General features: G+C 46.9%; 2 protein-coding genes and 1 non-coding gene across 7 annotated transcripts in view; 1 reads left to right on the top strand and 2 right to left on the bottom strand.

Moving 5' to 3' along the window:
* Positions 1–13,339, bottom strand: part of LOC144986719 (NLR family CARD domain-containing protein 3-like) — a 674,722-nt gene that overhangs the window by 564,867 nt on the left and 96,516 nt on the right. The window lies entirely within an intron of this gene.
* Positions 1–13,339, bottom strand: part of LOC144987033 (uncharacterized) — a 95,671-nt gene that overhangs the window by 28,499 nt on the left and 53,833 nt on the right. Inside the window, exon 1 of one of the 2 annotated variants that reach the window (XM_078935887.1) lies at positions 134–571. The exons of the other annotated variant lie outside the window; for it this stretch is intronic. Coding sequence (XP_078792013.1) covers positions 134–278 — 145 coding nt within the window. The 5' untranslated portion in view covers positions 279–571. Of the gene's footprint in view, positions 1–133; positions 572–13,339 lie in introns of those variants that run through there. 2 annotated transcript variants of the gene reach the window in all.
* Positions 3,239–3,311, top strand: trnar-ccg (transfer RNA arginine (anticodon CCG)). Its single transcript has one exon. It is a non-coding gene; the product is annotated as a tRNA-Arg (tRNA).

Raw genomic sequence — 13,339 nt, 5'->3', positions numbered from 1 at the left:
TTAGCGGTGAAGCTATGACGGCAGAACCATTGGAGCTATAATCCAGCCACACAGTTTGATTCAGACAGCAGCTCAGACGAGGAAAACAAAAACGTATCGGATCTAATCTATTTGTCTGCAGCAGTGAACGTACCAACTATGTGGAGCTGAAGCTGCGGGTTCCAGATGACATCCAGCAGTCTGCGCTGACAACAGAGCTCCTCCTCGTTCTGGACGATGGTTCCTTCAGCAGCAGAAAGTTGTTCTCTGACAGAACCTTCCTGAGGTTCTGAAGACATGGTTCCTGCTCCGATCTTCAGCTCCAACTCCCACAAACACCGCCGTCCTCTTCACTGCAGCTCCGATCGATCATCTGCTAGTCTCACAATCACAGCAATCCACGTTGTCTTTCCGTTCAACACTTCTTCACTCATTTACGACACTTTGGAAAATGCTGAGAGTTCCCACACGAACCACGTATCGTCCTTTCTGTCCAAAAACCTCACAAACGTCCCAACAAAACACCACCGTCCTCTCAACACAAGCTAACGCTGCTAGCCTGCTAACAAGCTAACGCTGCCAGCGCCTCGTGCTGTTTACTTCCGGGTCACGTGGAGACATTTGATTGGAAAAAAACGAATGAAGTGCTTCTTTCAACAACAAAATGGTTCAAAATGCTTCCAAGATTTTTAAAACCGTTTTAATTCAGTAGATAATAAAATCATAATAGGAAAAAAATCATTTTTGGGGAAATTTTATGAGGGCCATTGTGACGTCATCACACGGGGTCGTTCTCAATCCAATGTTCAGGTTTGACTACAAAATTTATCAGAGGTTGAATTAACCTTAATCACATTTGTTTATTGTATTCCTGAACTAAAGTAATTGATAAAAAAATTTATTAAGAGAACAAAGAAACAAAATTGAAAGAAGAAATTTAACAGCAAAAAACTTTAATAACTTTTTAAAGAGAATAATTACGAGTATAAATAAACATTAAACTGTAGTAAAAAAAAGACAAATAATATTTTAGAAATGCATTCGGTGAAAAAAAATACAGGGATAGACTTTAGTTAAATTAGATTAACCCATTTATGAGGTATTCAACTGAGATATAACATAATGAAAGAAAAGTGAAAAAATGAATGAACAAATGAAATATTTTTATCATCTTCAAATACTTGTGTAAAAAAAAACTGGACTTTTTTTTGGCTTTTTTGACTTGGCTTGGCTTTTTCTTTTTTCTTTTTTTTTTTTCTTTTAGGTTGACACAATATAAACACTTAAGGATTTTTTCCCCTCCTTAATAACTAGTTAAATATAACATGTAGTTTCTACAACATATTAATTCTTGCTGGTTTTATTTGAACCCTTTTAGCTTTTTTCTGAGTGTTACGGCAATGAAAATATTTGACAATCCAGTTGATGAGAAGCTGCAGAAAGACTGAAATCCATCAGATTGTAAAAACGTAGAGGTGGTCCTTTGATGATGATGATGACGTGATGAAGATCAGACGCTGATGTCACTGATGTTCTGGCTGTTGATGGGCTGGATGTGGGTCCTGGTGGTGCTGAAGAATGAAAGATCCTTCTACCTGCAGTCATTCCTGAAGGAAGCTGATTGCAGCTGTTCTCTCCTGACAGATGGAATGATGGGAAATGAAGTTCATGTTGAAGTGTGGTCCAAGCAGAATAGAAAGGTCTCACCTCAAAGTCAGGACTTGGATCAGCTGCTGTTCTCTGGGAGCGTGCACGTGCTGCTGCATGTGCTTCTGTCATGGCGTTCTGGATGAGCTGCTGAGGTCTGTTTGCATCAAGACTCTCAGCTGCTTTAGTCAAACTGCTGAGCGATGGAACAATGGAGCCGTTTCTGAAGGAAGAGGATCAAACATGATGCTCTGCATCCGTTTGTTTCAGGAAGTGGAGGTTTTTTAGAGTCTCCAGACTGTTTCTGAACGGCCAAAGAAAAGCAGCTGATGTGGTTCTGTCTCCTACCAGCAGGGAGCGCTCTCAGCCGGACAGAACAGATCCTCAATGCTGCTCTGAGAAGGACTCTTCTGTTCCAGAAGCAGAGACTGTTCACATCCAGGAGAATCTGGACTCCAATGAATCCCAGAGAATCTCCTCTCTGCTGATTGGACACTTTGACCAGCAGAGGGCAGCAGAACTTTCAGCAACTCTGGATCTGATCCCACAAAAACAATCCATGGATGATCAGATTTCAGAAGATTTGAAGGATTAAAGACAAAGATGTTCTGAAGAGAAGATGTGAGAAGAAAGTCCAGAATGAATCCACTCTGACTTCTCCTCATGTCTCTGAAGCTTGTGTCTTCATGTCTTCACCTCAGAGTTTCTTCTGGATTCCATGTGGATCAATAATATTGATCATGTTCTGTTGTCATTTCCATCAGAACTTTAGGCTTTTCTCTGCTGATGATCTCTGAGCTGAACTTCTTGGAGGAATTCCTGAATCTGGGATTTGGAGCAAACAGTCAGAACAAAGGAGGTTTCCATTTCTTCTAAGCTCTGCCAGAAGAAAAGAGCTGAAGCTTGAAGCTGAAGCAGCATTTGCTCAGAGAATCTGTCCTCCAGACCAACAAGTCCCACCACAGCCTTGAAGACGTTTCCAGAAGCAGCAGCAGACTGTGTTCCCATGACGATGCGGAAGTCAGCTGCTGCTCTGCAGGAGAAAGTCTGCAGCTCCTCAGTCAGGAAGCTCTTTCAAGCTCGTGCACATCTGTCAGTGCAGCAGCAGAAAGCCTGTTTCCCTGCAGGAAGTCTGAGACTTTTCAAAGTAAGAGCCTCATGTTGGCAGAGATGGGTTGGATTCTTTGATGCTCCAGTGTCTTTTGGATTCAGGATGAGTTCATGCAGATCTAGAAATCCCACCATGATGATCAGAATTTCAAAATAAAAGACTTACAGACACCACAATCACTGCTGGATGATAAATACATTTACTCTTTATTTTCTGTCAATAAATAATATTTATCTATACATCCTTGATTGTAAATGATGGATCTAAAGTTGAAAAGAAGTCAAAGTGCTGACTCAGCACAGATCAAAGGACACACAGATGATTTCCTGGAATGAAGAAAACATCAAACATCCTGATGTGATCTGGAACTGAGCTGTTCTTCAGAAGATCCTCCCAAACATGGAAACTGTTGCTGCAACACGTGAAGGTTTGGTTCTGTTGCTAGTGAGATCTGATGGATCAGAACCAGACTTCTGTCAGCTGGAACTGGGGCTTCTTCCAGACCATGTGGCCTAATGGACAAGGCGTCTGAGTCCGGATCAGAAGATTGAGGGTTCAAGTCCCTTCATGGTTGGATTTAGATAATGTTTTTTACCAGAGAACTTGGCATTTAGCAGTCAGAGGGAGAGAGGAACTTCCTGACAGGAAACATAGTCAATTATCTGACATCCAGGATTCATTTCTTTCTTTGTTGTCCTTTCAGACTCACTGGAATCCAGCTGCTGTGGTAGAGTATCCTTGTTGAAGCTTCATGTCTTGTTTGTCTCTTTCATGTTGGTTGATCTCTATGGTTTTCTCTGTGTGGTCAGAAGGTGACGATAAAGGAAACATCCAGTTTCTGCACACGTTACTTTTAGGCTAATGCTGAGTAAACAGAGAAAACATCTCTGATCTGATTGGACCAAAGCATGTTAGTGAAGTCCACAGTGGTTCCTGCTGTGAAGATCTTTTTTTCTGTTTGTGGATGAAGAGAACAAACGTAGCAGTTCTGCTGTTCCTGAAGTTCTACTGTGTTCCCACATCAGGGTCACAGAGACCAGGGGCCTCATTTATAAAGGTTGCGTGCCGATTTATCAGTCTGGCTTAAGGTTTCAATCACTGCTTCACCGTCACTTTGTGTGCTTGGTGACATGAGTGCCATCGATGTAGAAGGAGGATTAGGCTCTATCATTTTCATAACTCTTTGTATTGCTAAAAAAAAATATTTTAATGAATTGGAAAAACAAGAAAAATATAAATATAAGTCAACACAGAAATCTGCTGCTTGATCATATCAGCTTGGAAAAAATGTCAGCCCAAAGTTCAAGTAACTTTGAAAGAATTCAGTCTCTCTGGTCTCCCATAGCTAACTCCATGACTTAAGGGGTGGGGGGCCTGGTCGTCGCTGCTCCTTGCCCTTCTGCCATGGTTCGGGGTGGGGGTCGGGGCCTCCGGTGCCCGGCGGGGGGTGGTGGGGGCTCTGTTGGTCGGGGGGTCGGGTCCGGTGCCTGGGTGGGGCGGGCTGGGGCGTTGCGTGGTCCTCTGGGCTTGGGTGTGGGGGTGCGTGGTGGGGGGGTGGGGTGGTGGTCTGGCTTGGCTTGGGGGGGTGGTCCCTTTGCCTGTTCTGGGGGGGGTTGGCGGGGGGCCCTGCTCGGGGGGGGGGGGGGGGGGGGGGGCGGCGGCGCTGGATGGGCTGCCCATCTGCACCTAAGGCTGGGATCGGCCCTTCCCTGGCTCTGGGGCGGGACGGGACAACCCTCTTGGGGCCCCCGGTCGCTCTGGGTGTCATCCGCTTCGGCTGCGGGGTCTGGGGTGGGGTGGGGTGGGGGGTCTTGTCGGCCCTGTCCTGTGGGGGGGGCATTCTGGGGGAGGGGGGGGGGGGGCACTATTGGTACGGGGCAGGGGGGGTTGACGGGTCGGGATCTCCACTGAGGCCATCGGCGGTTTCCACGGCCGGTTGGCTGCCTCGGTCCCGTTGAGGCCTGACCAGAGCTCTTCTGGGGCCGGCGTTTGGGGGTGGGGGCCTGGGCTTGCTCCGGGGGGGGGATTGGGGCGACCCTTTCTGGCTCCTCTCTCTCTGTGTGGGGTGGGTGGTGCTGGGCCTGGGGTGTCGGCGCCTCCGGGGGTGGGGCCCCTGGGCCGGGGATGGCCTGGCCCCTTTGCTGGGGGGGGGGGGGGGGGACATTTGTTTGACCACCGGGGAAGTCTACCAGCTGTCCCCAACTTACCCCCTTCCTCATATAACCTCATATTAGGGTGAGGGGGGCTTAGCCTGCGATGAGCCTTGGGGGGGGGGGTTACTTGGCGGTGGCCCCCCTCCTATGGTTGCCGTATGGAGTGGGCCCCCCCTCGTTCGGTTTTATTTGCACCTTAGACATGTAGGGCCCTTGGTAGGGGGGGTGCTTGGACATCACTGCCAGCAAGCAGCAGATGTCCTCCTAGCACCCTACCCGCCAATTTTAACCGCACCTTAGACATTTAGGGCCCCTTGGTGGGGAGGGTGAGGGGACGTCACTGTGAGTAATCAGGAGATGTCCCCTTAGTGCTCTACCCGCCAATTTTAACTGTACACACAACCATCCCCTCTCAATATATACATCCCAACATAAACACACACACATGCACACACACACCCGCTCAAACACACATACACGCACACACATTTTGCAAGGAAGGTGGGACCTAGGACCATCTGTCCCCTACTTCTTCCCTGGTGAGGGGTACGGACCCCTTTGCAACGGCGGCCGTTTCCCCGGGGTGCCGGCTTCCTGGGCCCGGCGGTGCTCTCTCTGCGCGGTGGGGGGGTTCACATTACATCTGAGCCGGGGGTGTTCGTGTCCCTGGGGGGTTGGGTTATTGTCTTTGCTCCCGAGCGCTGGGCCCCGCCAAATTTCCAACTGTGGCCGAGCCTGGTCGGGCCATATTTACAACACCCCTTGTGGGCCCTCTTTTTTCCCCGGGGTTCCCCCCTCCTGGGCGGGGGCGGCAGGCCCCTGCCTTGCTCCTCCCTGGACCAACCGTGGGCCGGGCGGATGGCTGCCTGGAGTGCGGAGCGGGTCTCCCTTGGGGGGTCCTGGCCTGTACCTGGGGTTGGGGCGGGGGGATGCCCGGAACTCCTGGGTGGTGGTGGGGCTCTCGTCTGGGGCTGTGGGCGTCCTTCTCCGGTGGGGCCCTGCGTTGGGCTCCCCCAGCGCGGCGGGGGGGCTGCTCTCCTGGTTGGGCTGGGGCGGCGCTCTTTTCCCCTCCGTGCCTCCCTGCTCTCTGGCTCTGGGGGCCTTGCGGCGGTCCTGCTGGCCCTGGCCTGGGTGGCGGGCTTGGTCGCCCGGGCGGCGGTTGTTCCCTGTCGGTTCCCGTGTGGCGTTGGGGGGATTCCGGCTGCCGCTGCTGCTGCGGTGGGTGTCTTGGGGTGGGGATGGCTGGGCACTCTCCCTCCTTCTCACGTTCCACCATCCATTTTAGTAGAACATAAACACTCACCTGAGCACAAGTGTTAGCTCACCTTTGCACTAATAGTTTGCATGATTGAACGAGTTAAATATTTCACACTAGTTGGTTTGAAGACATAAGTATGCGTGTGTGAACATTATCTGTTTTGTGTACATGTCGACAGGTGGACATTTTTGCAGCTAGCAGGTGTGTTTATAACATTTGAGTGTGTGTGGACAGGCCCCGCCCTTTTTGTACTACATTTGAACCTTACCATAATGATTAACAACCAGTAAACTTGTTGCTTTATGCTGCTTCATGGTCTTATCCCCCTTCCCCTCCTATTATCACCCCCTACCCCCCCTCTCTCTAACGTCCCTCTCTCTTCTTCCCCTCTTTCCTTTTCCGTCCGGTCCAACACCAAAGATTTTCAAACATGATTGAAATGAATAAAGTTTGGCCTCAATTACAAAAGGGGTTTATTCAGACATACCTCTGATTTGTCTGAAGATTAATAACCCCTATTGTTAAAGTAAAATATGTCCAACACAAGAGGCCCTCAGCTCTGATCTGTCTGCCCAGCTGTTGGACAGGACAAGTTAAATAAATAAATAAATAAAGGTTGCGTACGCACAAAAGAAGGCGTACGCCACTCTCTACGCAATAATTGATATTTATAAAAAGCAAACTTGACGGGAAAATGTGCGGTCCTTCACGCAAGCTCTGACTCAGGCGTACGCACAAAAACGGATGAAATGAGAAACGGCGACACCGTCGGCAGATGGAAGAAACACGTGAAAGTGAAAATGACAATACTGCCTTTCATAACTAACATGAAGACTTCACAAAGCAAGTCTTACAATTAACAGCTACACAAACACCCGTTTGATCGATCAGCAGTATTCATGCATGTGCCTTTAGTTTGTTTTATTCTTGATAAAACAATGTATGGCGTATGTCTCAACCATTCAGAAAGCAACAAGAAATTACATTTGCGCTGAACAATTTCCCATTTCCACGTGGATTATTACCGACATCTGTAGCTTGTCAGATGTAATTAAATGGATGGAAATAAAATGCCCCATCACAATGCGTAATGACGCACAATGGCTGATCTTACGCTCTTAGAAGATGTGGCAAATGGAAGAATTTGGAGTGAACGCATCTTTAGACAGCAAGAAGACTTGCTGGCAAACGAGGACGAGTGGCTTATGAGCCGGTTCCGACTTCCTGGAGCCGTCCTGTTGGACCTCTGCGGGCTTTTGGGCCCGGCGTTACAGAGGAGCACTCGGAGGAACGACGCGTGTCACCCAGTGCATCTGGCGCTCCGGTGCCCCCCCCCCGGCAGCAGAGACACTCTGGCGATGGAGCGCTTGATGTTTTTTTTGCCTCGACTTTGATGTCCGACCTTTTCTTTTTTATTTCGGCCACGGTCCGAGGTTGTGAGGCTACAGCATTTACGGCGTCTGCCACCGTTTGCCACTCACGTGCCTTTTTGGCATTAGTAATGGCCACACTGTGCCCTCCAAACAACACTTTTCTCCTCTTTTCCACCTCGCCAACGATAACTTCTACTTCACATTGAGTGAAGTTACGTTTTTTTGATTTCCTATCGGTGTTTGCCATGGTTTCGCAATCAATGAATATTAATTTGTGGGCGTTTCACGGACTATTTATAGGCAACTATGGGCGTGTCATGAAGCCGCAAAAGCTGCGTTGCATTTAGAATTGGTTGTGATTTATTAAGGGAAAGATGCGTAGGATGTGCGTGCGCACGGTTTTATAAATCCGAATATTTCTGTGCGTACGCACATCCTGTGTTTCATCCGTACGCCACTTCTGACGCAAATCCTACGCAAAGTTTTATAAATGAGGCCCCAGATCTTTGTACAGTCCAGGTTCAGGACTGTGATCCATTAGAGGTCTGTACTCTGCGTTGTGGCTGCAGGAACCTCGGTTCAAATCTGGGTCACAGCAAGAATGGCTTTGTGTTTGTAGGTGTTGGACTTCTGGCATTCTGCTGGTTTTTAGAAATCCTCCCTAAGCTGCTGCTGATCACCAGCATCAGGTGTGTTTAGTCAATTAGGAGCTTCAATCAAAGGTTTGTTGGAAAACATGTAGAACACCGGACCACTGGTCCTGGACCTTGACATTTGTGGTTTAATTAAATTCATTTCTTAATCAAACCAGAGCAAAAATATAAACCAAAAAAACCTGTTTAGACAGAAAAATCAATAGTTTCTGTTAATTCTTTTGTATAGTCGCTGTTCCAAATCTTGATGTTTTTCTTTTCTCTGTAAATGTGAGGAAAATAGACTTTTTTGTTGTTCATTTGGTTAGTTTTTGTAAAACTGTGTTTTTGCAGTTGGAACATCATGCAGAACTAAACCGTTTCTCCAGAGAAGTTGATAAATTGATCAGAGCAGGAGATGGTGATGATGATGATGATGATGATGATGATGATGATGATGATGATGATGATGATGATGATGATGATGATGGAAAAAGCTTCAGGACAGCCTTCAACAGAAGACCATCTCCAGTCCAGGATGATGGAGGAGCTGATCCAGACACTCAGCTTTATGGTAGGAAAACTCCACAAAGACAGAAATCAAATCACAGCTAGAATTTCCCTCACATGGAACTCTAGTTTGGTGTTTAGTTTGTTTTTATTGGGTCTCAAGCTGAAAACAATCCTGCTAAACAGCAATGATAAAGTCTGAACTGACCCAGAATCAAGATCTGCTCCACCTTTAGGTCTCCAACCTTCCAGTGATGGAAGTTCAGCTCTGATAACAGATTCAGTTCTTTTAGCTCGACTCCTTTAGTAGTGCTGACTGTTGTGGCTCCAAAGAACCTCCACCTTGGTTACACAGCACAACACACACACACAGTGCTACTTCTCTCAGTAGAGTGGGGGAGGAGCTTGGTCACCCAGAGAGAGTTCGGGTAAACCCGCTGCTCCTCCACATTCAGAGGAGCCAGTTAAGGCAGCTCTGGCATCTAGTCTGGATCCCTCTGTAGGAAATAATCTGTCGCTTTGAGATTATTTTCCTTGTTGCATGTTCAAAAAAGTTGAGAAGAAGAAAACCACGGGATTCCACCGGATTAAGTTTAACAAATTTATTCCCTAACAATATTTCTAAAAACAGAGTAAAACAAAATAAAAACAGATCGATCTGGGTGTCCAAAATCAAGGTCTGCAATACGCAAGAGGTTACATTCCGAAATCACATGCAGCTTGTCTGGAGACACAGAAAAGTTCCTTGAGTTCAGACTTTTAAACGTGTGGTCAGAACATCCTCCCCCGGGAGCAAGATGGCGGCTGAATCTCCGCTTCTGGTCGCTAGAGATTGGCTGACAGAGGAGCCCGCCTACTTCCTTCAGTCCATCACAGCAATGGGTCCGCTTCCTGCTTCAAACGTCCATGGGGGTTAGTTTCAAAGACAGACATCGGTCCGACCACTAACTGTGTCCCCATGGGGGTCCAGCACAGTCGCCCGGATCCTTCTCCACAGGCAGTCAGTCCCAACTGTTTGTCCTTCTCATGCAAGTTGGCACCTTTAGGGTTTCCCATGATTAGAATTGAATCCTGGAGATAATTTAATTCTGGTCCATGTCAGATCTGCAGTTAAGCTTCCAGATGGTCTTAAAAGATCAAAGACTGTTTTCTCCTGAAGGGGGTTGGAGGTTGGAGCTGCATTCCTGAAACCTCTCACATATGCAACTTAAGGAAGCTTCTTCAAGGTTCAAAGGATGTAAAAGCACACACTTCAGCAAATGACTTATCTTGAATGTAATAAAATTTAAGACTGACAACCCTAATGAAATTACCAAAAATATAAATTCCTTCACCTCCTTAATGCCTCCCTGGGGAGGTGTTCAAGGCATGTCGCCTTAGGGTCCCCCCATGAGAGCATTTATTCATTGTATATATCAATAAATTCTTGATTCTAAAGGATGGATCTAAAGTTTAAAGGAAAAGAACTAAAAGTGCTGACTCAGCGCAGATCAAAGAAGACACTAAAGAAGAAAATCTTCCAGAACAGCTTCAAGCTGCAGAAAAACTGTTTCCATCATTCTGAGGACATTTCTTTAGGCTTCATGTGAAGAAAACAAACTGTTTGAAAAGATGAAAACAGAAACAAAGACGTTTCTAGAAGCTGCAGATGCAGTTACAAAGAACAGCCAGCAGGTGTCTCACTGTGGGAGACTCAAAAGCTTCACCAACTGTTAGGAATCAAGTTCTGCCTCCAACCACGAAGGGACTTGAACCCTCAACCTTCTGATCCATGAGGCCACATGGTCTGTGAGAACATCCAGGTCCAGCTGCAGGTGGAGCCAGGGGTAGTTGTCAGGATCAGGATTCCAGAGGGGCGGGGCTCAAAGTGGGAAAAGACTTTTTGCTCCTTGAAAACAGACGACCAGAGATGAAGTCACCTGGAGACAACGACTCCTTTCTGATCCCTGGAGCTGAAAGTCATCCAATTGTCATTTGGACTATTGGATTCATCTGGAAAGCTGCTTCACTCCCAATGGGATTCACGTGGTGGGCTTGGCCTCTTTCAATGTTAAGTCAATGGTACAGACGCCATCTGAGGTCCTGCAGCGCCATTTGATTGGTGGGCGTGGCCACTTTCAATGTTATGCCAATGGTGCAGACGCCATCTGAGGTCCTGCGGCGCCATTTGAGCGGTGGGCGGCGTGAAGGTCTGGCAGCAGCGTGACGGTTTGAATGACAGTGGGTAGAAAACACATCAATCTAGTGAATGGATCCGTGGTTCTCCTGAACTTCCATTCATTTTCTTCACCTGCTGTGTCCCTTTGGGGGCAGCGGGGTTTCTGATGGTTTCCATGGAGACCATCAGAAAAAGGTCCCTGATTTGATTCTGGTTTGTAGTTTTCCTCTGGGGTTAACATGGGACAGCAAGCCTTCAAAGTCGGTCAGAGAGACGGAAAGACGGCGGAAGCGTCCGTCTTCCAGACTCATCAGGAGAGAAGATCACTGAACGGAGAGAATCTGAAGGATCCAGACATGGAGACGTGATTCCCCATGATTCTGGAGAACTCTTCATCATCCAGAAACCTGACCTCTCAGCATCATCCGTGTCTTCATGCAGTGGAAATGACAGAAACACAGACACCGCTCCATGTGGCCATCAGGCTGAAAACATTAGCTGGAAGCTCCGCCCACAGGCGGCGTCCAGCTCAGGAACACATTTGTGGACAGACGGCGAGCAGAGAATTATCCACGCGGTGAAAGAGAGGCGGTCAGTGTGGACGCAGCTGAACAGAAATGTATTCATGTTCATTCAAAACAAAGAGGACACTTTTGAATAGGAGGCAGAAAGGGCAGGTGTTCAAACCCCCCTAGGGTCCTGTGTGTGCACGTCTGACCAGCATCAACCTGTTATTTCTGTTGGTTCTGATCCATAAAGGTTTTTAATTACCATTTATTTGTCATTAGTGTTCAGAGTTCATATAGTTTTGCATTTTTCAAGAAGTTTTATGAACTTTTTGAGCTTTTCCAGTCTGGTTCTACTGGTTTTCTTGGAGTTTCTACTGTTTTTATTGTTCCTCCACGTGACCCAAAGGTCTCTGCTCGTCCCTGCTGTGCAGCTCTGTCCTTCCCCTCTGTCATGTGTTCATCCGTCCACATGAGGGCGCCGTCTAGGTCATGCCTGGTGAGCTGGAAGCCAAGAAAAGGAGAGAAAAATGAAAAATATGAAAGACCTGAGGAAAGCTGCAGTTCAGCCTTCAGGGAGAAAAGTTTAGACCAATAATTATAGAAATAAAAGATAAAAAACGTTTTTTATAAATCTGAAAGTCACCAAAGTGTTTAACTAACTTTTTTATAAAGTGAAAAGGTCAAATGTTTCTGTGTTGGAAGTCCCAACCTGACAGATGAGCAGAATAATAAGGCAGGCAAAGCCGTAACACTGCCCCCTGGTGGACAGGAACTCAGCAGTGCAGCTTCAGGATGGAGTGGCTTCCAACAGATCAGATCAACGTTCTGCTCTCTGCTTAAGAGGCAGAACATCTCCTTCTAAGAAGAATCCAGAGTTCCTGATCACAAACATCAACTGAAGCCCAAATCAGAGCTGATCAGACTGCATGGAGCCCAAGCTCCAGAAAAGAGGAGAGAAGAAGAAGTCGTCCACATGAAGCTTCACCTTAGAGGAAAAGAGGAGCTGCTGAACTAAAGTACTCGAGTACTGAGGAAGACTTTCAACCTCTGATGGATTCTGTAGAACATTTGGAACTAGAATGTAGAAAGTGCTTCAGTTCCATCAGCTGTCAGTCTGCAGCAGCTTCATCTGCTGCCTCCATCCTCTCTCTGTGAGTCTCTGCAGAGTTTTTCTGCAGCTGCTGGTTTTTCTGCAGCAGCAGCAGCATCAGAGCCAGAGAGCCAAAGAAAGTGGAAAGTCTGAGAAGGAAGCAGCTCTGAAGCTCTGAAGCTGACGGTGCAGCTTCAGGACTCATGAGGAGGAGCACATGCACGGCTCTGATGCTGCTGAACGTCTGACTGAGATGATCCACATTCAGAAGAGAGTTTCAGAGTGAAAGACGTGTGGAAGAAGAGAATCCTGAAGGTTTCTGTGCAGACATGAACTCAGTCAGAGAGCGTCTGAATGTTGGAGGATCCAGAAGAAACCAGGAGCTCATGAAGGTGGTTCTGTTGGAGCAGAGAGCAGAACTCTGATCCCAGTTTCAGGAACAATGCAGGCTCATGTTCTGGACTGAAGAGTTCAGAACTTCAGGCTCACACAGCAACAATGACAAAGACTGAAGCTGCTGCAGAACGTCTCCTTCTAGTGGCAAACATGGGATCTGCAGCACACATTTCTGCATTTCTCAACATTTTTGAAGCTCATCCAGAGAATGCCAAAAGTGTGCAAAGCAGTAATCAAAGCAAAAGGTGGCTACTATGAAGAACCTACAATGTGACATATTCTCAGTTGTTTCACACTTTTTTGTTATGTATAGAATTCCACATGTGTTCATTCATAGTTTTGATGCCTTCAGTGTGAATCTACAATTTTCATAGTCATGAAAATAAAGAAAACTCTTTGAATGAGAAGGTGTGTCCAAACTTTTGGTCTGTACTGTAAATAAAAATGTTAAGTGTTTTTTTTTGTCTTAAACTGAAAAAATCTGTGAATTTATTTAAATCTTTCCCAGTTTTTTATTGAAAAC

Source organism: Oryzias latipes, chromosome 2 (genome assembly GCF_053564925.1).
Source record: "Oryzias latipes strain Hd-rR chromosome 2, Olatipes_Hd-rR_3.1".
NCBI classification, from domain to species: Eukaryota; Metazoa; Chordata; class Actinopteri; order Beloniformes; family Adrianichthyidae; genus Oryzias; species Oryzias latipes.
The sequence above is the reverse complement of the archived record's forward strand: the minus strand, read 5'-3'. Positions and strand labels throughout refer to the sequence as shown.